Genomic DNA, 27167 nt, shown 5'->3' with positions numbered 1-27167 from the left:
ATTTAATTATTTTTTGTGCTATTGAGTTGTTTGAGTTCCTTATATAGTCTGGTTATTAATCCCTTGTTACATGGATAGTTTGCAAATATTTTCTCCCATTCTGTGGGTTGTCTCTTCACTTTGTTGTTTGTTTCCTTTGCTGTACGGAAGCTTTTTACCTTGATGTGATCCCATTTGTCTATCTTTGCTTTTGTCACCCATGCTTTTGAGGTCTTAAAAAAAATATTTGCCCAGTCCAACGTCCTGGAGAGTTTCCCTAATATTGTCTTTTAGTAGTTTCATAGTGCGAGGTCTTACATTTAAGTCTTGGATCCATTTTGAGTTGATTTTTGTATATGATGAAAGATAGGGCTAATTAACCTTTTAAAATCTCAGTTTGCTAATCTGAAAACAAAAATCAATAAACAGAATCATAATCATACCAAACTCAGAGGGCAATTGTGAGGGTTAAATGAATAACATATGAAGCACTAGCAAAGAGTCTAGCACATAAACACTCAGTGAATGTTAGCTATTAATGACCTTAGGACAATTCCCGATACCTAATAAACTTCTATTGAAGGAACACATGCAACTGCATATTTGCTATAATGATGAAACCGAAGCATAGTTAGGGAGGGGGAAGAGTGCTTTATAGGGAAAGGCATGCAAAAGAACTTATTAAAAAGAAACTGCAGCATGACAGACTAGAACCCGGAAACACACTCTCTGTGTACCTGATAATATGATAGTATGTATAGGACAGTTTTTTCTGTATTTGTACATCATGTTGCTTCTTGGATCAACTCTCCTCTACCACAGAGAAACCATAATTCATATCCTTTCCTTTCTTCCACTTTATATTTCTCCGTTTCCTTAGGAAGGGGCTGGAACTCTGGCAATAATGAAAAAGTTACATATGTGTATGCTCTAACTAGATTGTAAATTTCTGAAGGATAATTTTTGCCTCCTTCCCATGAAACACTTAACCATATTTTAAGCATTTAATAAATGTTTCAAATCCGATCTGGCACACTAAATTCTCAGTTAACATTTGTTGGATGATTGAATTTATAAGTGAGCAGTTATTGTGCTCCCCTCCTCTACCCACAGAGATGCTCCCTGAGACACTTTTGTCAGGAGTACTATTTCCTCTCCCTCTCCCTCTCCCTCTCCTCCCTCTCCTCCCTCTCCCTCTCCCTCTCCCTCGTTCTTCTTTTTTTTTTGACGGAGTCTCGCTCTGTCACCCAGGCTGGAATGCAGTGGCGCGATCTTGGCTCATGGCAACGTCCGCCTCCCGGATTCAAGCGATTCTCGTGCGTCAACCTCCCTAGTAGCTGGGATTACAGGCACGCGCCACCTCGCCCGGCTAATTTTTGTATTTTTAGTAGAGACGGGGGATTCTCACCGTGTTGGTCAGGCTGCTCTGGAACTCCTGACCTGAGGTGATCCACCTGCCTCAGCCTCCCAAAGTGCTGGGATTACAGGCGTGAGCTACTGTGCCCAGCCAGGAGTACTATTTTCATTTACCTAACATGTATATATCTGATTCTTTTTGAAAAGGCTTTGAGCAGCTTTTAGTGTTATTTACTGCATGAGACAAAAAATAATTAGGGAAATGGGAGAGAACATAGTTACTTAAGATAAAACTCAACATATGTCAGTAAGGCTTAGTTATTACAGGTTGGTTGCAAATTTGGTTCTGAGCTTCCTAGCAGCCATCATAAACTTAATTATATAATTCACACTGTCCTTACAAGTCAAAACAATTACTCAGCTATTTCAGTTACCAAAAACAGAATTTTCATTTCCGTTTTCATGAAAGGATTTTTTTGTATAATTAATGCCTTCAAGAATATTGTATAGTAAATGTAAAACTGGTCTCGTTGGCCTGTTTTCTTGCATAACCCCTGATGTAGCCCCATGGCACAATGCCAAAATGAAGGTTAGCAGATGGATTCTAAAAGGGATCAAAACAATTTTGTCTTGGTCTGAAGCTCTGATAATCTAGTTTAATTGAATGAAAAAATATCATGTCCCAAAAGAAAATGATTGTAGAATAGTCTTCCGAAAATATTTATTCCCTGCGATTAAGTTTGGGTGAGTGTTAGGCAGTGGAGACGTGGCTGCTACAATCTTGAACCGGCACCGGCAATGTCGTTAACAGTATTACGTCTTAAAGACATAAAAGAAACCTTTTACATTTACGAAGGTTCTGGAACCCTCCAGGTCACATGACTACACAGGAAGCCATTTTACAACCCCAACGAGGTGGGCCATGGAGTGCCCCGAGGGACAGCTCCCCATTTCTTCAGAAAATGATTCAACACCAACAGTTTCAACATCGGAAGTAACTAGCCAACAAGAACCCCAAATTCCTGTCGACCGTAGGTCTGAAACCACCTATGAAAGCAGCGCCGACATTGCTGGCGACCAAGGCACCCAGATTCCTGCCGACGAGGACGCTCAAACGGATGCGGACAGCAGCGCCCAGGCTGCTGCCCAGGCCCCAGAAAACTTCCAGGAAGGGAAAGGTAGGTGGCTTTTTAAGCTTGTTCCCCCAGCCGAGGACCTTCTTTCGGAGAAACAAACTGCTTTTAGTTCGATTCAAAATTTGTTTGAATTGCGGCCCCCTTGAGGAGCAATGGGCGACGTAACCTGTGTCCCTCTCCAGAGGATGTAAAATGTTGACTCTGTTGAGGAGAGGGGAGCAACTGATCGTGTTAGAGGGCTTTGGGCACAGATTCTAGTTGTTCAGTGGGTTTGCACGGCAGCGTGTTTGTCACTAGGCGAGGTCACCGTGCCTAGGGACAAACCGTCCGACCTAATGGAGTCGAGGAGCAACCAAAAGCGAGCAACTCGCTTTTTTTTTTTTTTTTTTTTTTTTTTGACGGAGTTTTGCTCTTGTTGCCCAGGCTGGAGTGCAGTGGCGCGATCTCGGCTCACTATAACCTCCGCCTCCTGGGTTCAAGAGATTCTCCTGCCTCAGCTGCCCAAGTAGCTGAGATTACAGGCGCCTGCCATCATGCCTGGCTAATTATTATTATTATTATTATTATTTTTTTAATAGAGATGGGGTTTCAACATGTTGGCCAGGCTGATCTCGAACTCCTGACCTCAGGTGATCCACCCGACTCGGCCTCCCAAAGTGCTGGGATTACAGGCGTGAGCCACCGCGCCCGGCCCAACTCGCCTCTTAGGAGTATCACTGTCCCCTGGTAAAAAATATTCTGGCGCCCTGAAGGTTGCCCCTGTGTAAAGGTAATTTTTTTTTTTCGGACAGAGTCTCACTCTCTCGCCAGGCTGGAGTGCAGTGGCGCAATCTCGGCTCACTGCAATCTCCACCTCCCGGGTTCAAGCGATTCTCCTGCCTCAGCCTACTGAGCAGCTGGGACTACAGGCGCACGCAACCACGCCCAGCTAATTTTTGTATTTTTAGTAGAGACGGGGGTTTCCTCATGTTGGCCAGGATGGTCTCGATCTTTTGACCTTGAGATCTGCCCGCCTTGGCCTCCCAAAGTACTGGGATTACAGTCGTGAGCCACCGTGCCCGGCCAAGGTAACTTGTTTTGAAGCCTCGGTCTTGCTTCGCGAGGTCCCTGAGCGGTCGCGTCCCCCTCAGCCCTCCCCTCGGCGCTCCCCTCGGCGCTCCGCGCCTTTCGAGCCTTCCCGCCCAGCACGCGGTGAGCCGGCCACTGCCTCGAAGTCGTGCTCCAGTCCGCTGGGCAGCGCGGCCGCGGAGGCGTGGCGAGGCGGGGAGGGGCCGGCGCGCGCCGCTCTTACTGTCCAGGCGCCGGCAGCCCAGCGTTCGCTTCTAGGTTCCGCGCGGGAGCCCACGCGCGGTTCGTCCGGAACCCACAGACCAGAGACGCAGGTCCCAGCCTTTTCGGTGTCGGCGCCAGTTCCCGGAGGAGCGGGTGAGTTGGGCGGCCGACCCGGCGGCCGGGACCGGGTCAGCGCCCCGCCAGTGTGCACCCCGCCGCGGTGCACCCCGCAGCCCTCCCCAGCCAGCCTGCACAGCAAGGCGCGAAGGCTGGGACCCGTTGCGACCTGTTGGGCCTCGCGAGAAGATTTCAAGGGAAAGTGGATCAAAGCCTAGGGGTCAAACTTTCCCTTTGAAAGCTTAGTGCCCCGGGGATAAGGATGGAGGTCAGTCTCTTAAACTGCAGCCGGCGACTGCGAACTTGAAAAAACACCCATTTAGGCGTGTACTGACTTGCATGGCCTGGAGCATGCTGCCAGGCGCCCTCCAGCCAATTATAATTCCAATTGTAATTCTGCTAAAGCGAGATGGAACTAGAGGTGAATGGTAGTAAGGGGTCCTGTTAATTTAATCAGGCATCAAAGAGTGCTTGCTGGAAAAAAGTGGATGCTTTTTCTTAAAGTGAATACCGTACAACTAGTTTTTTAGGTAAATGCAAGTAAATTTAAAAAATAATTAAAACCCAGTTCAACCAGGATTGTCTAACTTCTCTCCCACCAGACTTTTTATTAGGTCTGTTTATCAAACAAATACATTGAAATAGTTTCAGTTCTTACATTCTTTCTTCCATAAAAGAGGAATTACCAAAAAGGCTTGGAAATGAACAAAATGCCCCAGTTTTAGTTCTGCTGAGAAATCTAAAAGTTACTACTGATCTGATAAAATCTTGCTTAGCAGCTAGTTCTTCAAATAATCTGTTCCTGCTCCCAGCCTTAATTGTTACTATGTTCTGTTAGGGAATGTGCTCAGCCCCCAGATTTTTTATTTATTTCGATCAACTCTCTTCTTGCATTTACATTTCTCTTTTGTATTTATATATGCATATATATACATATATATCTGTATGAAACAAGAAGAGAAGAAATTACAATCACAAATAATGCATCTTTCCCTCTCCCATCCTGGGTGTCTGCTTTTCTACTGCTGACTTTTTTTGTTTTGTTTTGTTTTGTTTTTGAGAAGGAGTCTCACTCTGTCACCCAAGCTGGAGTGCAGTGGCGCCATCTCAGCTCATTGCAGCCTCCATCTCCTGGGTTCAAGCAATTCTCCTGCCTCAGCCTCCCAACTAGCTGTAAAGATACAGCTAATTTTTGTATCTTTAGTAGAGATGGGGTTTCACTATGTTGGCCAGGCTGGTCTGGAACTCCTGACCTCAGGTGATCCACCTGCCTCAGCCTCCCAAAGTGCTGAGATTACAGGTGTGAGCCACAGCGCCCAGCTGTCTTTCCACCTTTGAGAAAAATCTTCCTCAGAAGTGTGGGCCTGGCTGGGCACAGTGGCTCATGCCCATAATCCCAACACTTTGGGAGGCCAAGGCGGGTGGATCACCTTAGGTCAGGAGCTCGAGACCAGCCTGGCCAACATGGTGAAACCCTGTCTCTACTAAATATACAAAAAAAAAAATTTAGCCGGGTGTGGTGGCAGGTACCTGTAATGCCAGCTACTCAGGAGGCTGAGATAGGAGAATCACTTGAACCCGGGCAGCGGAGGTTGCAGTGAGCTGAGATCGTGCCATTGCACTCCAGCCTGGGGTCAACAAGAGCAAAACTCTGTCTCAAAACAAAACAAAACAAAACAAAAGTGTGGGCCCTAATACCCAAAATGCAGGGCTCTACAAATACATCCCAAATACATGGAAAATAAGATTAGAAATAAAGTCTTGGTTCATTGTAAGAACATAAAATTGAAAAACAAATAATGAAAACAATAAAAAATAATAAAATAAAAACTTGGGATCCAGCAATCCCACGTCTAGATGTATATCCTAAAAACTTGAGATCAGTGTGTCAAAGAGATATCTGCACACACATGTTCATTGCAGCATTACAATAGCTAAGTTATGAAATCAATCTAGGTATCCAACAAGTGAATGGATAAATATGTGGTATGTGTACCCAACTGAATACTATTCAGCCTTTAAAAAGAAGGAAATTCTGTCATTTGCAACAACGTGGATGAATCTGGAGGATATTATATTAAGTGAAATAAGCCAGGCAGAAAAAGACAAAAATCACATATTCTCACTTATATGTGGAATCTAAAATAATTGAACTCATAGAAGCAGAGAGTAGTGTTGGTTATTACAGGCTGGAGTAGCGGGAGGGGCATTGAGGAGATGTTGATCAAAGAACAGAAAATTTCAGTTAGGCTGGTCCGATAGTAGTGGGATATTATCACAACTTATTAACATTAATGCCACTAAAGTTGGTATACAATCTCCCACTGCCAAATTTGGCTTCTAAAATTAAAAAAAATGAAAGTTGCAGTTAGAGGGAATAACTGATAAGTATTTAAGGTGATGGATGTGCTCATTAGATTGATTCAGTCATTTCACATTATATCATAACATCATTGTGTACCCCATAATTATATATGATTATAATTTGTCAAAAAAAGATTAACTTGGAAGAAAGTATTCACTTCACCAAAGGTATATATATATTTTTTAAATAAAAAGATCCATCTTAGGAGTTCTTTTAAATAGCTTTTGGGGGCATTCGAAGTAAGTGGTGATTGTGAGGATTATATGAAATGATAGACCTAATGCACTCAATGTAGTACTGGGCATACAGAATGCACACAATAAAGGGTAGTAATGAATGAAAGGGTAGTAATGAATAAATCAAATCAGATTTTATGTTCTCCATAAAACTCCATCTCAAAAAGAAAAAAAAAAAGAGACTCCGTCTCAAAAAAAAAAAAAAAAAAAAAAAAAAGAACTGGATTCCATGCTGGGCGCGGTGGCTCAGGCCTGTAATCCCAGCACTTTGGGAGGCTGAGGTGGGCGGATCACTTGGGGTCAGGAGCTTAAGACCAGCCTAGCCGACATGGTGAAATCCTGTCTCTACTAAAAAATACAAAAATTAGCCAGGTGTGGTGGTGCATGCCTGTAGTCCCAACTACTTGGGAGACTGAGGCAGGAGAATGGCTTGAACCTGGGAGGCGGAGGTTGCAGTGAGCCGAGATCGCACCACTGCACTCCAGCCTGGGCGACAGAGCGAGACTCTGTCTTGAAAAAAAAAAAAAAAGAACTGGACTCCTAACTTTTCCCCAGGGTAGCTCAAAGCTGTTGTTGCTGGCTCTAGAGTCATAAAAAACTGCCTGGTCTCCCATGGACTGCTTAATTTCTACTAATCCATTAATGTAGGTGAAATATTGAAAATCAAGCCCTTGTTTACTTCAAATCATCACAGAACATTTCTGCAAGTGGTTTCTAGGCGAATTTCAGCTTTTGGTTTGCATTCTTCCCTACAGAGGTTAGTTTGCTTAGGTAGCCACCAACGTGTTGTTGAATTGTAGTCTTTTACCTGAGAGTCTAAGAATATGATTAAGAAGACGAAATCATGTTTCATAACAGCTCTTATTTCATTTGTTCATCAAATTACATCATGTAATTTGGATTGACTTTGGAAAATCTACACATATTGGAGAGGAGCTAAGGTAACGTCTAGAAATAATTAAGTTATGTCAAATAAGGTATTGTCTAACTGTACACACATCATTCTAGTGAGGGTTATGGGCAAGATCTTGTATAATTTAGCCAGTACTACCAGAAGTGGTCAGGAGAGGGAGCAAGAGGAGTTTTTAGTGACGGTTTTCTTTTTGCTTTCATGAACTCAAAATCAAGACATGAGTGAAAGCCAGGATGAAGTTCCTGATGAAGTTGAGAACCAGTTTATATTGCGTCTGCCTCTGGTAAGAACTTGTATCTCAGAACAAATATCTTCATAATTATAGTTTAATTATAATTATAGTTCTACTTGGATTCTGACATTTCTATTTCAGGTAGGCTATAAAAACTCAGAACATTTGTTTCCCAAGAATCATGTTCTGTTAAGCAGTCCTATCATAGCGTGTACTTTTTTGGCAGCATTTTTTCCTCCTGTACAATACCACCTATCATGCAGGTTGATTTCCTGGCAAAACAGCTGTGACAATGATGGACCCATTCACTTACCACCAATACTAACAGCCTGTTCCCTGGACAGCCAAGATACGACTCCTCTGAAATCCTTTCTGTCACCTCAAAAGGGGCAGTGAGAAGGGCCAGCATTATTCACCACCATGCAAGACTTTTAAAGCTCATCTCAACAAGTATTTGGCTCTCTTCCCCCACACTGATACCTGTATTCAAGCAATTACTTAGTCTAGGCAGCTATATTAAGGATGGGGTTCAGAAACCTATTTCCCTAATTAGGGTTACTTAATATACCAAGCAAACTGCAACTAGGTAAGCCTTTCTTTAGCAACTACAACAGAAGGGTAGCAGTGAGAGGCAGGATTGTAGAGCTAGGAGAAAGCATTAACTGTAGCTACTAAGAGACAATTATGAGTTTAGAGTCAGCTTCATCCTAACTTGACTTATACAGTGCACAGTATCTCATGGTACATGGTCTTGTTAGTAACATTTGGGAGGTGTAAAGTTTTATTTAAGGGAGGGCTTTCTTTGATATATCTATTCTGTTAGCTGCCAAGTAGATGTTTAGTTCTTCTGATTTTTCAATTTACCTCCTCTTTAGGAACATGCTTGTACTGTCAGGAACCTAGCACGTTCTCAAAGTGTCAAGAGGAAGGATAAACTAAAAATTGACTTATTGCGTAAGTAGTTAATATCCATTCACTATACATTGAACAATAATTTATTAAGGGATTGCTATGTGCCAGACACTGTACTTGGTACTAAGGATGTGAAAAATGATAGAATATGGTCTCTGACTTGATGAACTCATGCTTTAGAGAGGCTTAAGTCCTCTTCTTTTAAGAGGAAACGAAGTAGGAATATTGCACCTTGAGTTGAGTGATTATCATAGTGTGTTTAAGGAAACTTGGGGGTCAACTGTGGGGTTTTTATACTGCTGGTAGCCTCCCATATATAAACTTTATGATTTCTGAACATCCAAGGGAATGACAAATGGATATGCCATTCTTTGTTTATAAAGGTGACATGTATTTCTTTCTTTCTTTCTTTTTTTTTTTTTTTGAGATGGAGTCTCGCTCTGTCGCCCAGGCTGGAGTGCAGTGGCGCAATCTTGGTTCACTGCAACCTCTACCTCCTGGGTTCAAGTGATTCTTCTGCCTCAGCCTCCCAAGTAGCTGGGATTACAGGCACATGCCACCATGCCCGGCTAATTTTTGTATTTTTAGTAGAGACATGGTTTCACCATGTTGGTCAGGCTAGTCTCAAACTCCTGGCCTTGTGATCCGCCTGCCTTGGCCTCCCAAAGTGCTGGGATTACAGGCATGAGCCACCGTGCCTGGCCAGTGACATATATTTTTCTTTTAAATAATATTTGTTATATTGGCAAATTGTACATCCAATAAAGGGGTTAATATCCAAATATATAAGGAACTCAAACAACTCAATAGCAAGAAAACAAATAACCTGATTTTAAAATGGGCAAAGGATCTGAACAGATATTTCTCAAAAGAAGACATACAAGTAGCCAAAAGGTTCATGAAAAAATGCTCAGCATCACTAATCATTAGGGGAATGCAAATTAAAACAACAACGAGATATCACCTCATACCTGTTAGAATGACTTTTATTAAAAAAAAAAAAGAACAATAACAACTGTTAATGAGGATGAGGAGAAAAGGGAACCTTTGTACCCTATTGGTGGTAATGTAAATTAATACAGCCTTTTTTTTTTTTTTTTTTTTTGAGATGGAGTCTTGCTGTGTCACCCAGGCTGGAGTGCAGTGGCGCGATCTTGGCTCACTGGAACCTCCACCTCCTGGGTTCAAGCAATTCTCCTGCCTCAGCCTTCCGAGTAGCTGGGACTACAGGCATGTGCCACCACACCTGGCTAATGTTTTTGTATTTTTGGTAGAGATGGGGTTTCACCATGTTGACCAGGCTGGTCTTGAACTCCTGACCTCGAGTGATCCACCCACCTCAGCCTCCCAAAGTGCTGGGATTACAGGCGTGAGCTACTGTGCCTGGCCTACAGCCATTATTTTTTTAAAATGGTATGGAGGTTCCTCAGAAAACTAAAAATAGAACAACCATGTGATCCAGCAACCCCACTTCTGTGAATATATTCACAGAAGGAATTGATATCAACATGTTGAAGGCATATCTCTCTGCACTCCCATATTCATTGTAGCATTATTCACAATAGCCAAGATATGGAATCAACCTAAGTGTAAATGTGATACGTATACACAATGCTATACTACTCAGCCTTTTAAAAAGAACAAAATTCTGTCATTTGGGACACCATGGATGAATCTAGAGGCCATTTGCACCAAGAGCATGTGTAAATAAATAAGTAAATAAATAAATAAATAAATAAATGTTTCCACACAAGTTTATCTGCCTAAAAAACACACAACCAAAAATAAATAAATTTTGCTAGTTTTTTTTTTAATACAGAGAAGCATATAAAGGAGAAAACAAAAAGTGGCTCATAATCTCACCAGTTAGTTAACACTTACTGACATTTTTTTAAAAAGATAATATAAGTTCATAGTTAGAAAATTCAAATAAAACAGGCAGGGCGTGATGGCTCATGCCTGTAATCCCAGCTCTTTGGGAGGCTGAGGCAGGCGGATCACTTGATGTCAGGAGTTCCAGACCAGCCTGGCCAACATGGCGAAACCCCGTCTCTACTAAAAATGCAAAAATTAGCCGGGCATGGTGGTGCACACCTGTAATCCTAGCTATTTGGGAGGCCGAGGCATGATAATTGCTTGAACCCAGGGGGCGGAGATTGCAGTGAGCAGAGATTGTGCCACTGCACTCCAGCCTGGGTGACAGAGTGAGACTCCTTCTCAAAGAAAAATAAAAAAATCAAATGAAAAAGAAAAGTTCGAAAGGAGAAATAAAACTCTTCTTCCTTATGGTGCCCCAACCTCAATACCACAGATAACTGATACTGTTTCTTGTTACTTCCTTATTGACAAAACTCTTATGCATAATACTAGAATTGAAACAATCTCTCTATTTTTAGAGTTAATTCACACAAAATGATAAACATTGTTTTGTATCTTTCTTTTTTCACATAATACTAGAAGATTATACCTGAATCCTCTTGTGTCAAAAGACATTTATGTTTGGGACATCTGAGCAGCAATATTCAGAGTTTAGTATATGGCTATTGTATAGAATTTTATCTTTATGAAGCTAATTAGAGATTTAACTTGAGATTTATTAGCACCATTCTAGGGTCAGTCAACCCTTCCCTCACCCAGCCCTTTGAAAACACACATGTACAATGACACGATTGAATGCTTCTAAAAAAAAAAAAAAGGAATTGGTTTTAATGAATGGAATTTGCTTTTCAGGATGAGAATGAAACATTTATTGCTTCACCTATATTTAGTTCACATCCATTAACAAGAAACTTAGCTACTTTTGCACAAGTGACGTAAACTAGGAAAAAAGAGCTCCATATACTTTCCATTTCTTTTCTTTAGGAAGCTATTAATTGTGTACACAATTCTAGCATTATGAGAGATAGTAGGTTTCTTGGAAAGACTAATCTGTCCCACATAAGTCTTCATTATTCAAACCTTAGGAAGTTTAAGAGTTCACTGGGAAGATATCAACTTTAATCTTTATTTCTCTTCAGCTGATGGGCGCCATGCAGTTGTTGAAGTAGAAGATGTCCCACTAGCTGCTAAGCTGGTTGACTTGCCTTGTGTTATTGAAAGCCTGAGAACGCTTGATAAAAAAACCTTTTATAAAACAGCAGACATTTCTCAGGTATGGACTAGTTTTCTTTACTAGCCTCACATCCTTCAAGGAATTCTTTTCTCTTCCTATTTTTCTTTCTTTCAGTACTCCTTTCCACTTGGTGAATGGCTGCTTGGCATTTCTAATTTCCAGATCGACTGCACAGGAATGAAATGTCATGTTCTCGTTTGGTGTTTGATCCTTAGCTTTCAGTATTTTATTTTGACCAAATAGCCTATAGAGAGTCCCATTTGCCACTTATAGTGACTTTTCATTAATTGAAACATATGAGCCGCTGGGATCTTCTAAACTTTGTATTAAAACAGTATGTTGTTAACTCTGGAGGTTTAAATTGGTTCTTATTCATCATCTCTGCTGTTGATTTCTTATTTCCTCTCTAAATCAAAATGCTGAGATAGGCCAGACACAATGGCTCATGCCTATAATCCCTACACTTTGGGAGGCTGAGGTGGGAGGATCACCTGAGCCCAGGAGTTTGAGACCAACCTGGGCAACATAGTGAGACCTCATCTCTACAAAAACAAGATTAGCCAGGTGTGGTGGCACACACCTGTAGTCCCAGCTATTCTAGAGATTGAGGTGGGAGGATCACTTGAGCCCAGGAGGTCGAGGGTGCAGTGAGCCATGATCACGTACCACTGCACTCCAGCCTGTATGACAGAGCAAGACTTTGTCTAAAAACAAAACAAAAAACCTAAGCTAAGTTCCAAGATCTGTTTCCAATATATTCCCTCTGTAGTGGTAAACACTCTCGTGGAAAAAAACAAAACAAAACAAAGCACCTTCAGAGTTCATATGTAGTGCTGCTGGTGGCTGGTGGTGGGGAGGAGAGGGAGAGAGAGAAACTGCAAAAATGAGAGAATATAAATGTACATTACAAAATACTTGGTTTTCTGGAAATGGCAAGTATCAGTCTCTTCTGTGCATTTCTAGTGGTAAGAATGATTATGATTGCTAACCCAAAATTCGTGGCCATAGTCAACTTCTTTGTCTTTGTTAAATGTAGATGCTTGTGTGCACTGCTGATGGTGATATCCACCTTTCTCCAGAAGAACCAGCTGCCTCTACTGATCCTAATATAGTCAGGAAAAAAGAAAGGGGGAGAGAGGAAAAATGTGTCTGGAAGCATGGCAGTAAGTCACCAGCCCCTTGCTCATTCCTGCTGACTAAAATTTATTTGCTGAATCCTAATTCCTTGTGAAACAGGGACGTCTTACCACACTTAGGTGTTTGGTTCATTAGGTTCTCAGACACTCTTTAAGAGGAGTCACGTCAGCTGGGCGCGGTGGCTCACGCTTATAATCCCAGCACTTTGGGAGGCCGAGGCGGGTGGATCACCTGAGGTCAGGAGTTCGAGACCAGCTTGGCCAACATGGTGAAACTCTGTCTTTACTAAAAATACAAAAATTAGTTGGGTGTGGTGGCGGGCACCTGTAATCCCAGCTACTCGGGAGGCTGAGGCAGGAGAATCGCTTGAACCTAGGAGGAGGTGGTTGCAGTAAGCTGAGCTCACACCACTGCACTCCAGCCTGGGCAACAGAGTGGGACTCGATCTCAAAAAAAAAAAAAAGGAGTGATGTCATGAGCCTTTGGTTTATAGCATGATCTTTGTCTTTATCAAATTCAGCTATGTGACTACCATCAGTCATATAACGTTTTCACTGTGTTGTATTTATTTTAGTTACGCCACCACTTAAGAATGTCAGAAAGAAAAGGTTCCGGAAAACACAAAAAAAGGTTAGTTACATGCTATTTGTGTGTCTGCCGGGCCGATTAGAAGAGGATCATGGGCCAGAAGGAAAGAGAAAAAGTCAGTTGGGAATTAATTTTTAATTCATTTATATGTTCAATAAACATTTATTGAATGTGAACTAAATGCCAGGCACTGTATGCTAGCAGTAGGGAATATAGCAGTGAATAAAAAGACCTGATCCTTGAGGTTATAGGCTAGTCATTTGGGGTCTGGAAGAATCATACATTTGAAACTTCTGTTAATGCTTTCAGTTTTCTATTGCAAGATCTAGTTTTAAAGTGAACCCATCCAGAACCTGAAAATTGGGAATTGTGGTTATATTCCTAATGTTATTTCAGGCTTGTAGAATCTTGGGCAAACTACAGGAGTATTGTGGCTTGGCTTCTTCTTTTGTTTAAAATTAAACATGTTATTTTGAAATAATTGTAAATTCATATACAGTTGTAAGAAATAAAAGAGAGATATCATGTACCCTTTTGCCATTTTCCCCATTTTGCAAAACTATAGTACAATACCACAAACAGGTAATTGACATGATTAGAATTCTGCAATCTTATTCCAATTTCTCCAGTTTTACTTGTACTCGTGTATTTTTGTGCATGTGTTTAGTTCTATGCAGTTTTATCCCATGTGTAAGTTCATGTATCTGTCTACACAGTCAAAATACAAAACAGTTTCATCACCACAAGGATCCCTCATTTTGCTTTTATATAACCATGCCCACTTCCCTTCCACCTCACACCCCAGTCTCTGACACTTGGTAATCACTAATCTGATCTCTATCTCCGTAATTTTGTCATTTCAAAAATTTAATATTAATGGAATTATATAGTATATAACATCAGAGACTAGCTTATTTTTTCATTCAGCATAATTCACTCAAGATCCATATAAGTTTTTGTAGCATCAATAGTTTATTTTTTATTGCTGAGTAGTATTCCATGGTATGAATGTACCACATTACATAACTGTTCTCCCTTTGAAGGACATCTGGGTTGTTTACAGGTTTTGACTATTATAAATAAAGCTGTGAACAGGTTTTTGTGTGAATATAAGTATTCATTTCTTTGGAATAAATGTCCAGGAGTATAATTGCTGGGTCATATGGTAGTCACATGTTTAGTTTTGTAAGAAATGACCTGTTTTCCAGAGTGACTGTACCATTTTATATTCCTGCCAATAATGTATGAATGATCCAGTTTCTCCACCTCCTCACCAGCATTAGGTGTTGTCACTATTTTTCATTTTAGCCATTCTGATAGGTGCGTAGTGATCCCATTGTAGTATTAATTTACATTTCCCTGATAGTTAACGGGGTTGAGCATCTCATGTGCCATCTATTCCACTTCAGTGAAATGTCTGCTCATGCCTTTTGCCTATTTTCTAAATTGATTTTTTATTATTGAATTTTGAGAGTTCTTTTTATATTTTAAATACTACCAGTGTTTTATCAGATATGTAGTCTGCAAATATATTCTCCCAGTCTGTAGCTTGTCTTTCCATCCTCTTCGTAGGGTCTTTCAGAGAGCAAAAGTTTTTAGTTTTGATGAAGTACAATATATTGATTTTTTTGAAAACGATCTTGCTTTTTATAGTAAATCTAAGAACTCTTTGCCTAGCCCAGATCCTGAAGATTTTCTCCTGCTTTTTTTTTTTTTTTTACATCTTTTTAAGCCTGATGCCCATTTTCGACTTAATTTTTGTAAAAGCTATGAGGTTTAGTTCAAGGTTTTTTGTTGTTGTTGTTGTTGTTGTTTTGTTTTTGTTTGTTTGTTTTTGCTTTTCTTGCCAAAGGATGTCTAATTGCTCTCGCACTATTTGTTGAAAAGGCTATCCTTCCTCTGTTGTATTGCTTTTGCACCTTTGCGAAATATCAGTTGGGCTTGGTTTTATGGGTCTGTTTCTGGGTTCTCCATTCTCTTCCACTGATCCATCTGTCAATCCCTCCACCAATATCACAGTGTCGCTATATAATTGGTCCTGAAATTAGAAGGCTGATTGCTCTGACTTTACTTTTCTTTGTCAATATTGTTTAGCCATTCTAGAGTCCATATCTTTATTTATTTATTTATTTATTTTTTGAGATGGAGTCTCGCTCTGTTGCCCAGGCTGGAGTGCAATGGCATGATCTCTGCTCACTGCAGCCTCTGCCTCCCGGGTTCAAGCGACTCTCATGCCTCAGCCTCCCAAGTAGCCAGGATTACAGGCATGGGCCACCATGCCCGGCTAATTTTTGTATTTTTAGTAGAGACAGGTTTCACCATGTTGGCCAGGCTGGTCTCGAACTCCTGACCTCACGTGATCCGCCCGCCTTGGCCTCCCAAAGTGCTGAGATTACAGGCATGAGCCACCACGCCTGGCCAAAAGCCTGTATCTTTTAATATAAATTTTAGAATAAGCTTGTCTATAGCTATAGAAAACCTTGCTAGAATTTTGGCAGGAATTACATTAAACTTATAGATCAATTTGGGGAGAACTGACATTTTTACTATGTTGAGTCTTCCAATCCATGAACACAGTTGCCTTGGCTTTTATACTCTGTAAATCAACATTTATTGAGTGCCTACTAAATGTAAAACTAAGTTAAGGATAGTTGTAGAGCTCTTTAAGCTTTACTGAAATATAGGTATCATAATATAACTTGTTTATTGTGTTTTATTTCATAGGTCCCTGATGTCAAAGAAATGGAAAAAAGCAGCTTTACTAAGGTAGAGCAATCATAATATAACTTCATTTTTACCCTTAATGTGTTTTATTTAATAGCTCATTAGTTTCAAATGAATCAAATAAACCACAGAAGCTACTTTTGAGCCTTCCTTCTCACCTCTAACCCTCATCCTAAACACATACACTGGGTTTGATTCACTAAAAAATGAATTCATTGTTTGATGTTTGATAACTGCTAGAGGAAAAGATACAATTTGGCCAGTGACCCCGTGTATTCTAATCTGCTCTTTTTATTCTGATATTTATTTCAAAAGCCATTCCTTGGGAGCCAGAGCTCACTTTTAACAGCAGTTGTTTGCAATTGCTTATTCCCCATCAAAATCCTAATTTCTATTTGTGGCACAACAAATTGGTTGCTGTGGAGATAATTATGTAAAACTGGATTCAAGGGAGAACATGCAGCTAAGATCCAGTTTTTGTAGGAACGTCTCTAATAATAAAGATGTGGAGAAGTGAAATCTGGGAATTTGGATCTTTAAACCAAATTATTTCTAAATAACTAATAAGGAATTATAGTTCTTTGCCAATATAAATCAGGAGAAATAATTTATAACTGAGACCTAAGGGTTGCACCTCTGAGAGAGGGCTTTACCATAGAGCTGTAGATTGAAAAGATTAAATGTCTCAAGTAATTTGTTTAATTAGGAAAAAAGTAAGTTTACTGTACAAAATTCTAGACCCTGGCTAAAGATTCCTTTATAAATAGCACTACTTAAAGTAGAAATTTGGTTGGATCAGAATTTAAAGAGGCCTAACATTTGAATTCATTGGTACGTAGGAGGGCACTCCTGCAACACACAGGGTGTTAAATGACGGTATTGGTATCCCCCTCTAATCCCCAACTTTGCTTCAGTACATTGAATCTCCAGACGTGGAAAATGAAGTAAAGAGACTGCTGCGTTCGGATGCTGAAGCCGTAAGTACCCGTATCCTTTATACAAATATTTTCTGCATAGTCTGTTCTGCCCCATTTGTACATGCTGACAAAGCCTCACCTCTGGTGTTTGTGTGCCAGTCTTGATGTGTAGAACTTAAGATTCTTTGAAATGTTCTAGCTAGGAACAGTAAATTCATGTAATAGAAAATTATTTATTGTGTAATTCAATATGAGGCACTTCTCCAAACTAGGAATTCCGATACAAATGGCCTAAAGTTGGACTAAATTAAATAGCACTGTTAGCCAAAGAGCCCCTTCCCTTTCAGCTGTGCCTTTTTGTTTCCTTCTGTGTTTTCCTTGACTACCCACTCCTTTCAGGTTGGGAAGTCATTGCTGAAGATGGAACCAAGGAAATAGAAAGTCAAGGCTCCATCCCAGGATTTGTGATATCCTCGGGAATGAGCAGCCACAAGCAGGGTCATACCTCGTCAGGTACTTTAGTAAAGGCAAAGCAGGAGTTTCAGATAGGGCAGGTATTGACTGGGTATCAGATCATTTTCCATAAATTCATAGGCCAATCCAAAAAAAAAAAAAACCCAGAAAAAAAGGATGGTTTCGTCCTTCCCTCTTTTTTTTTTTTGAGATGGAGTCTTGCTCTGTCGCCCAGGCTGGAGTGCAGTGGCGTGATCTCGGCTCACTACAACCTCTGCCTCATGAGTTCAAGTGATTCTCCTGCCTCGGCCTCCCAAGTAGCTGGGATTACAGGTGTTCACCACCATGCCCAGCTAATTTTTTACTAGCGTCGGGGTTTCACCATGTTGGCCAGGCTGGTCTTGAATTCCAGACCTCAAGTGATCTGCCTGCCTCGGCCTCCCAAAGTGCTTGAATTACAGGCATGAGCCACTGTGCCTGGCCTTTTTTTTTTTTTTTTTTTTTTTTTTGAGACAGAGTCTCTCTCTGTCACCCAGACTGGAGTGTAGTGGTGCGATCTCGGCTCACTGCAACCTCTGCCTCCCAGGTTCAAGTAGTTCTTGTGCCTCAGCCTCCCAAGTAGCTGGGATTACAGGCATGTACCACCACACCAAGCTAATTTTTCTTTTTTTCTTTTCTTTTCTTTTTTTTTATAAGTAGAGATGGGGTTTTGCCATGTTGGCCAGGCTGGTCTCCAACTCCTGGCTTCAAGTGTTCTGCTCGCATTGGCCTCCCAAAGTGCTGGGATTACAGGCATGAGCCACCACACCCAGCCCTTCTTCCCTCTTATTGGTCTCTTGGCAGTTTAGGGGTTTTAGATTAGTGTTCTAATCTCCCATCCACCCCTGGTATTTTAACTTCCTATGACCGTTAGAGTCTCTAAATATCTTGATCATTCACTACATGAATGAATGTTACAGTGTTTTGCATTTGCTGTCCTTGTTTTATAAAGGGAATAATCTTCCTGCATGAAAAAATGATTTATAAAATTCACTGGTTGCCTGGGGAATGTGAAAGGAGTATAATTATATCTGGAGTATGAGTCATTTGCAGAGTTTTAGGTAGTTCACTTTCTTCTTGCTTAAAACTAGTAGAATATGATATGCTTCGGGAGATGTTCAGTGATTCTAGAAGTAACAATGATGATGAGGATGAGGATGATGAAGATGAGGATGAGGATGAAGATAAAGACAAAGAAGAGGAGGAGGAAGATTGTTCTGAAGAGTATCTGGAAAGGCAGCTGCAGGCCGAGTTTATTGAATCTGGCCAGTATAGGGCAAATGAAGGTACCAGTTCAATAGGTAAGTCAGAAAAAACAAAGGGATGGGACCAGGGTGGGTGGCAGTGCTAACAGTTGACTCTAAGCATACATTAGACTCAAAGCTAAGCTCAAGAAGTTATCGCTTCGATGTGTAGTAGAGTTTTACTTGATTTGGATCTTGGTCCATTCATTTAGGCTATATTTAATATATAAAGTTCTATGTTTCTCTATTAGTCACGGAAATTCAGAAGCAGATTGAGAAAAAGGAGAAAAAGCTCCATAAGATTCAGAATAAAGCACAAAGACAGAAGGATCTCATCATGAAAGTGGAAAACCTGACACTCAAGGTAAATTCTTGGCTGGCATAAAGAAATCCTGATATCTTACTTTCAGTATCTTGCCTTTGTGTTTCCACTTATGTTATCTCTGTGCAGGGTTCTTGTTCATTCATGAACCTAAACAGCCTCTTAGAAACTCCTAATAAAAGATAACCCTGTTTCCTTTTACCTGAGTAATTTTGATCATCTAATATAAGCATTTTGGGGAAGGGACTAGGTGATATGAGATAAAAATTGCCAATATTGAGCATTTGCTATGTAAAAGGCACATAAAGGGCTAAGAATTGTGTACACATATTATCACATTTTATCCTCACATCCTTGAAACGTAAATACTGTCACCACTCCCATTTTATAGATAAAGAATGGAAACTCAAAGAGGTTAAGTAACTTGCCAGGGATCACAGTAAATGATCCCTGAGTAAGGGATCTTTTAGTAGAGATGAAACCTCATCTCTACTAAAAATACAAAAATTAGCCAGGCCTGGTGGCATGCTCCTGTAATCCCAGCTACCCAGGAGGCTGAGACATGAGAATCACTTGAGCCTGGGAGGCGGAGGTTGCATGAGCCAAGATTGCGCCACTGCACTCCAGCCTGGGTGACAGAGGAAGATTCCGCCTCAAAAACAAAAACGAGAACAATTATTTGCCAAACTCCTTGCCTCCCTTGGTTTTTTTTTTCCTTTGAGACTCAGTGTTCATCATTTATACAATTTATTTTTCAGAATCATTTTCAGTCTGTGCTGGAGCAGCTTGAGTTACAGGAAAAACAAAAAAATGAGAAGGTAAGAAGTATGTTTTCAAATTAACCAGAAAACATTTGATACAGAGAATCCCCCGCTTCAATTCTAATATCATTGCTGGCTGTTCCTCTCATAGGAATAGTGGTAGCCAAATCTTCTAAATGAAGGTAGCAGGGTGGAACAAGGTCTTTGTGAAAATTCACTCATTCAACAGATATTGAATGCCTATGAAGTGAAAAGCACTGGATGTACGGTGTTGAATAAGACAAATGCAATACAGTAAATCCTCAGTGTCATTGATAGGTTCTTGGAAACTGTAACTTTAAGCAAAATAATGTATATATAATGAAACCAATTTTACTATAGGCTAATTGATATAAAGAAGAATTAAGTTCCTATAGCATATTTCTGGTCACAAAAACATCACCAAACTTCTAAATAAAAACCAAAATGCTTCTAATATTAAACATTGAAATAAATGTGAGCTATACATACATTTGAGAAAGACTGATAAAAACAAGTAAGACAATTATGTACCCAGTGATTCCAGTTCAGGGTCTCAGATGGCCAGAGCCTATCCCAGCAGCTCAGGGCACAAGGTAGGAACCAGCCTTGGATAGGATGGCATCCCATTGCAGGGCACACTCACACCCACACTCACTCAGACTGGGACAATTCAGACAAACCAATTCACCTAATGTGTACAGGGAAGTGATTTTATTTTTCTCATCAACATTATAATGAGGCCAGGAGTGGTGGCTCATGCCTGTAACCCCAGCATTTTGGGAGGCCGACGCGAGAGGATCGCTTTAGCTCAGGAGTTTGAGACCAATCTGAGCAACATGGTGAAACGCTGACTGTACAAAAAATTAGCCGGTTGTGGTGGCATAAGCCTGTAGTCTCAGCTACTCAGGACGCTAAGGTGGGAGGATTGCTTGAGCCCAGGAGGTTGAGGCTGCAGTTAGCCATGATCACACCACTGCACTCCAGCTTGGTCAACAAAGTGAGCCCCTGTCTCAAAAAAAAAAAAATTGTAATGAAATGACATTGAACTAACGATGTTATTTGGAGACCTTTTGCATGTCATTTTGCTTAAAGTTGCAGTTTCTAAGAACCTATTGATGGCATTAAGTGAGGACTTACTGTAACAAAACGACACTGGACAAAACGATGTTATTCAAGGACCTGCTGTACTTGTCCTCGTGGAGCTGTCTAGCAGGGGAGATTGACAATAAACAAATTATACAAAGTTACAAATTGTGAAGAAGTGCTATGAAGGAAAAAAGTCAGTGGTGCTATTAGAATAAAGAGTCTTGAATTAATTGGGGGATCATGATAGACCTCTCCTAGGAGGTGCTATTGAAGCTGAGACCAGAAGGATTAAGTCCAGGCAAAGAGTGGGATGAAGAGCCTCTTAGGTGGAGCGTATGCAAGGTCTCATGCTCAGAAAGAACTTGGCTTCTTTGAGGACCTTTGGAGTATTTAAAGCCAGGAAGAGAATGGCTTAAGATAAGGTTGGAGAAGTAGGCAGAGACCATAGTGTATGGTTCCTTGAAGGCCATGATAAGGAGGATGGGTTTGGCCTTAAGTGTAATGTGAAGTCCTTGAAGAATTTTAGATAGGAAAATCACATCTAATTTAAACTTTTTTTTTTTTAAACGGAGTCTTGCTCTGTCGCCCAGGCTGGAGTGCAGTGGCACAATCTAGGCTCACTGCAACATCCGCCTCTCGGGTTCAAGAGATTGTCCTCCCTCAGCCTCCCAAGTAACTGGGACTACAGGCACGTGCCACCATGCCCGGCTAATTTTTTGTATTTTTAGTAGAGACAGGGTTTCACCGTGTTAGCCAGGATGGTCTTGATCTCCTGACCTCGTGATCCACCTGCCTCAGCCTCCCAAAGTGCTGGGATTACAGGCGTGAGCCACCACGTCTGGCCTAATTTAAACTTTTAAAAGGTTACTCTGATTATTATCTGGAGAATGGGTTGGAAGAAGGTGAGAGTAGAAGCAAAGAGGCTGGTTGGGGGGCTTTGTGGTACTCTAATAACAGAGGATGGAAACTTGGACTAAGGTAGTAGCAATGGAGATTGAAAGAATATAGATTTTTAAACTGCAATAAAAATGTTTTTATAACAGATGTAATTCATAAACCATACAATATCACCCATTTAGGCTGGGTGCGGTGGTGCATGCCTGTAATCCTAGCGCTTTGGGAGGCCAAAGTGGGCAGATGGCTTCAGCCCAGGAGTTCGAGACCAGCCTGGGCAACATGGTGAAACCCTGTCTCTCCAAAAATTAGCCAGGCATGGTGGTGTATGCCTGTAGTCCCAGCTGCTCGGGAGGCTGAGGTGGGAGGATTGCTTGAGCCTGGGAGGCAGAGGTTGCAGTGAGCAGAGATCCCACCACTGCACTCCAGCCTGGGTGACAGAGTGAGACTGCCTCAAACTCCGTCCTCCCCACCCCCCACAAGTCACCCATTTAAACTATACAATTCAGTGGCTTTTAGCATATTCAGAGTTGTACAACCACCACTGCAGTCAATTTTAGAATAGTTTCATCACTCCAAAAGGAAACCCTGTATCCATTAGTAGTCACTCCCCATTTCTCCAGAACCTCTCCCCTGCCCAGCACTAGGCAACCACTCATCTAGTTTCTACTAATCTACTGCCTATTCTAGTTATTTCATACAAGTGAAATCATATAATACATGGTGTTTTGAGTCGGGCTCCTCTCATTTAGCATATTTTCAGGGTTCATCCATGTTATGGCATGTATCAGTACTTTTTTCCATTTAAAACTGACTAATACTCCATTGGATCAATATACCACATTTTGTTTATTCATTCATCTGCTGATGGACATTTGGGTTGCTTTCACTTTTGGCTATTATGAATAATGCTGCAATGAATATTGATATATTAGAGAATATACTTTAAAGGTAGAATTGACAGGAGTTGGGTCAATTACTGGGTGTTGAAGGAGAAGGAATCATTAAGGATGTATGTATTTCTAACTTGAACGACAACTGTATTTTTCAAAGCCACAAGAGAGTGTACAGGGCGAAGAGAGAAGAAGGCAATATAGGCTAAATGAGGGTCAAGCAGCTGTATAGAAAATGTGTGCTGACTCTAACCTTATACTGTTGAGGGTTACAATTTTAAAGAGACTGGAGTTGGTATTATGAGGATGGGCTTAGCATGGTGCTCTTGAAGTACAGGCACTACTCCCCACCCCCATCCCCACAAGGCTAGCGGAATTTTTATGTTCTATATATTCCCTTCCTCTCAGCAAATCACTTATCCAAGTACCGCTTAGTACTGCTTTAAAACAATCAGATGAACAGTTAATGCCAGGATTGTTTTAGTACCCACCAAACATCTTTGTTTTCATCAATGTAAGTACAGTTGTATGCTGCATAACAACATTTTGGCCAATGACAGACTGCATATATGATGGTAGTCCCATAAGATTATAATGGAGCTAAGAAATTCCTGTCACCTGGTGACACTGTGGCCATCATAACATAGCAGCAGAATTACTTAATTTTTAAATTATTTTACTATAGCCTAAGTATATAGTGTTTATATAGTCTTCAGTAGTGCACAGTAATGTCCTAGGCCTTCACATTCACTCACCGCTCACTCACTGACTCACCCAGAGCAACTTCTAGTCCTGCAAGCTCTATTCATAGTAAGTGCCCTATACAAGTGTACCATTTTTAATTTTTTATACTGTATTTTTAGTTTACCTTTTCTATGTTTAGATACACAAATACTTAACATTGTGCTACAATTGCCTACAGTATTCAGTACAGTAATATGCTGTACAGGTTTGTAACCTAGGAACGATAGACTATACTATGTAGCCTAGGTGTGTAGTAAGCTATACTATCTAGGTTGGTGTAAGTATGTTCTATCATGTTCGCATCATGACAAAATTGCCTAAGGATGCATTTCTTAGAACATATCCCCATTGTTAAGTAACACATGACTATATTTAGTATTGAGGAGCAGCATAGAAATGTAGCTGTAAACTTTATTTACTCAGAGTCCCTTATGTTAGTTCATTTATCCAAATTAGATTTAGTAGGTGTCTACTTTAAGCTAGGCTCTGCAGGGAGCTATGATATGCTTATGATGTAGTCTCTGTCTTCATTTGGGGAGAAATTGGCAAGAGGGGTAGGGACTTAAAGGAATGACAGATTGTCCATGGATATTAAAGAAGACTTCATGGAGAAGATGGTGTTTGACTGGGGCCTTAAAATATAGGTAGGGTTTTAATAAGGAGATAGGGAAAGGAGTGCATTCCATGAGAAAGCAGCATGCACACTGGCTCAGAGGTGGTGATGCCAGGGTGAACAATTTAGATTTTTGGTGTAGGTCATTATGAGCCTTCAAAGCCTTTTTACCTGGGGAATAACTCAGGAAGATTTTTCTGCCAGAAGTATATAGGAGAAATTGGAGTGGGGACAGCCTGGAGCTTCAAAGGTGCAAGTGGTAGAAGCAAACAGAGCTTAACAATTGATTGGATTTACAGGGCAAAAAGGGGAACAAAGATGAGTCCAAAGCCTGGGCAACTGGGAAATGATGTGCCATTAACTGAAAATAGGATAACAAAAAGTGGATTTGGAGGGGTATGTGGAGAAGTGCTTTTGAAAATGGGAAATTGGAGAGAGGCCCATACACAGAAATGATCATTGAAGCTGTGGGGCTAGTTGAGTTAGCCTGGTTGATTGTTCAGCAAGAAGTCTGAACCTAAGGAAAAACCTATCTTTAGGGGGTGGTGGGAAGAGAAAGAGCCTGCAAAGGAGAAGGAACTGGATCAGTCAGTGGTTGTAATCATGGTCAATCAGGGGTCACTCAGCAACTGAGAAGAGCCTCTAAGTTACTGCGGACAGCAATTATTGTGGCTTGGTAGGTGATGTGCAGCATAGGATTGTTTTATAATGTTCCTTTCATTTCACAGACTAAAAATTCATTCTGGTATGGAGTGTCCTGAAATGAATAATATTCAAAAACAACCTTTGTTGTAAAGATGGCATACATCTCTGAATGTTATTGGTCACTTTACCATTTCAAGTTAAAAAAAATTAAATCCTATACCACAAAATGTTCAGGGCTTCTAACTTAGAAAGCATTAAGTAGAACATCATCAGGCTCCTGATTGGTCAGGGCTCTGGCTCAGTTTCTAAGTATCTCCTACTGTGGTAAGAAGCAGCTGGTAAGACTCAGTCTAAGACCCATTGTGTTCATTGGGACAAGAGAGTGTCCCAACTGTTTTATCATCTGACTCTTAGAATATGGCTACAGAGATCCCATCTCCTTTGCCCCTACAGTGAGCTGTGACCTCTGTATATTCTTCACAGAAGCACAAATTCTTAACAGCAAAAATATTGTTTTTTTTTAAAGCCTATTCAATTTTAAAGCTTCATATGGTTTGTCTGTGTCCCCACCCAAATCTCATCTTTAATTCCCACGTGTTGTGGGAGGTACCTGGTGGGAGGTAATTGAATCATGGGGGCAGGTCTTTCCCATGCTGTTCTCGTGATAGTGAATAAGTCTCACGAGATCTGATGGTTTTAAAAAGGGGAGTTTCCCTGCATAAGCTCTCCTCTCTTTGCCTGCTGCCATCCATGTAAGATATGACTTGCTCCTCCTTGCCTTCCACCATGATTGTGAGGCCTCCAGCTATGTGGAACTGTAAGTCCATTAAACCTCTTTTTCTTCCCAAACTCAGGTATATCTTTATCAGCAGTGTGAAAACTGACTAATACAAAGCTTCTCTTCATAAATTGGGCATAATAAAGGACATCATCATGGCCACAGCAGTATGCATGCATTCTTGACTGTGGCCAGTATTCTTTGGAACATTGCAAGACTAAGATAACCTTATAAATGCCAAATAACAGTAGTTCTTTTTGATTCATTTAAGTAAATTCTAGATCAAGTAATGGGACCTCAAATTTCAAATGAATTTTTCATGTCTTTCTACCTCTCCCTACAGCTCATTTCCCTACAGGAACAGTTGCAGCGTTTTCTGAAGAAGTGAGGAGAGCCATTGGCGTGGCCCACAAACCTTGGATTCACCATCCAGACTGCAGATTGGATGAAACTGTGCATGTTTTTGTCCCTTCAGTTGCCTTATGTTGAATCAGTTATATTTATCTGTACCTTCTTTGCTACTTAAAATATGCTCACAGTTTGTAGTCATGTAGAAAAGGCCAGTATAAAAATGTAGTAGACTTAAGAGACCCCACTCGACCATGAGACTTTCTCTTTGTCAATTTGGGAATTATTATTATTAATTTAGAAATGGGGTCTTGTTATGTTGCCCAGGCTGAATTCAGACTCCTGGGCTTAAGGGATCCTTCCGCCTCAGCCTCCTGAGTAGCTGGGACTACAGTTTTAGCTACATATGTTTTAGCTTTTCTTTTGGTTTTTAGTATTTCCTAAAACATAGGGGAAAAAACGAGGTCATTTCTACTAAGCACTAGGACCTGCCATAGTGAGTTTAAGTGCCTACCTTGCAGCAGTTAATACTAGATTGTGTTCTGTCTCTGTTCAGGTAACAGGACTGCATTCCTGCTCAAGGATGATTTCTTGCTGCTGCTTATGTTCTGTTGTTTTTAGGATGGAGCTGGTTGTTATTCACCAACTAAGGGAACAGTTAGAGCAGAGATGAAGAAATTATGAACTGTTATCCTTATTCTGAGCCTTCTCCTCCTAACCCTCATCAGTTAAGGTTAGGAAGAACAAGATGCCATAATGCCTATGAAGACTTCTTTAACAATCTTGTTTGGGTTTTTTTCTAGGTATATTATTAGTGTTTTATGGTCTATGTTCTTTAAGCAATAAATAAATTGTTCATTTTAAATGGATTATTGTCAATTTATTAAACCATCCCCCATGATGAGTGTACTCATATCCAAACGGAAACAAGAAGAAAAGCAATAAGAAGCTCTATATCTTAGTTCATTTGGGCTGCTGTAACAAAAATACCATAGACTGGGTAAATATAAACAACAGAAATTTATTGCTTATAGCTCTGGAGGCTTGGAAGTCTAAGATCAAGGTGCCAGCAGCTTTGGCATCTGGTGAGGGGTTTGTCTGCTTCCTAGCATCTTCGGGGTGCATCCTCACATGATGGCAGGGCAAACAAACTCCCTCGGGCCTCTTTTAAAAGGGCGCTAATTCCATTCATAAGGGTGGAGCCCTCATTACCTAATCACCTCCCAAAAGCCCTACCTCTTAATACTAACACATTACTGATTATATCTTAACATATGAATTTTGGGGGACACATTCGGACCATAGCACTCTGATTAGAAAATGGCAGACG

General features: G+C 40.8%; 2 protein-coding genes across 11 annotated transcripts in view; one reads left to right on the top strand and one right to left on the bottom strand.

Annotated features, from left to right (window-relative positions):
• Positions 1–2191: 2191 nt before the first annotated feature.
• Positions 2192–26706, top strand: TAF7L (TATA-box binding protein associated factor 7 like). Of its 9 annotated transcripts, none has more exons than XM_054676568.2 (15): positions 2220–2250; positions 2371–2513; positions 3798–3896; positions 7590–7657; positions 8482–8560; positions 11536–11669; positions 12667–12793; positions 13342–13397; positions 16080–16121; positions 16994–17066; positions 17396–17509; positions 18580–18789; positions 18984–19096; positions 19813–19872; positions 25833–26706. In XM_054676568.2, exons 4-15 carry the CDS (start codon positions 7592–7594, stop codon positions 25875–25877), a joined length of 1119 nt encoding a protein of 372 aa, XP_054532543.1. In that variant the 5' UTR covers positions 2220–2250; positions 2371–2513; positions 3798–3896; positions 7590–7591; the 3' UTR covers positions 25878–26706. The 9 variants fall into 9 exon arrangements, with proteins under 9 accessions (XP_054532546.1, XP_054532542.1, XP_054532543.1 ...); XM_054676570.1 differs by having other exon boundaries at positions 2222–2250; positions 18583–18789; XM_054676571.2 differs by lacking the exon at positions 3798–3896 and having other exon boundaries at positions 2192–2250; positions 18583–18789.
• DRP2 (dystrophin related protein 2) overlaps positions 20524–27167 on the bottom strand; it is a 93275-nt gene continuing 86631 nt past the window's right edge. Inside the window, exon 23 of one of the 2 annotated variants that reach the window (XM_063804527.1) lies at positions 20524–20841. In XM_063804527.1, the coding sequence (XP_063660597.1) occupies positions 20792–20841 (50 nt within the window). In that variant the 3' untranslated portion in view covers positions 20524–20791. The remainder of the gene's footprint in view (positions 20842–27167) is intronic. The other variant, XM_063804529.1, reaches the window with a different exon arrangement.

Source organism: Pan troglodytes, chromosome X (genome assembly GCF_028858775.2).
Source record: "Pan troglodytes isolate AG18354 chromosome X, NHGRI_mPanTro3-v2.0_pri, whole genome shotgun sequence".
NCBI classification, from domain to species: Eukaryota; Metazoa; Chordata; class Mammalia; order Primates; family Hominidae; genus Pan; species Pan troglodytes.
Note: the sequence above shows the minus strand (reverse complement) of the source record. Positions and strands in the feature narration are given on the sequence as shown.

Coding starts and splice junctions, on each gene's coding strand:
- TAF7L (XM_054676564.2), top strand. CDS start 2,258: ATGGAGTGCCCCGAGGGACAGCTCCCCATTTCTTCAGAAAATGATTCA. Junction 17,067..17,395: donor TGCTGAAGCCGTAAGTACCC/GTATCCTTTATA, acceptor CACTCCTTTCAG/GTTGGGAAGTCATTGCTGAA. Junction 19,097..19,812: donor TGGAAAACCTGACACTCAAG/GTAAATTCTTGG, acceptor TTTATTTTTCAG/AATCATTTTCAGTCTGTGCT.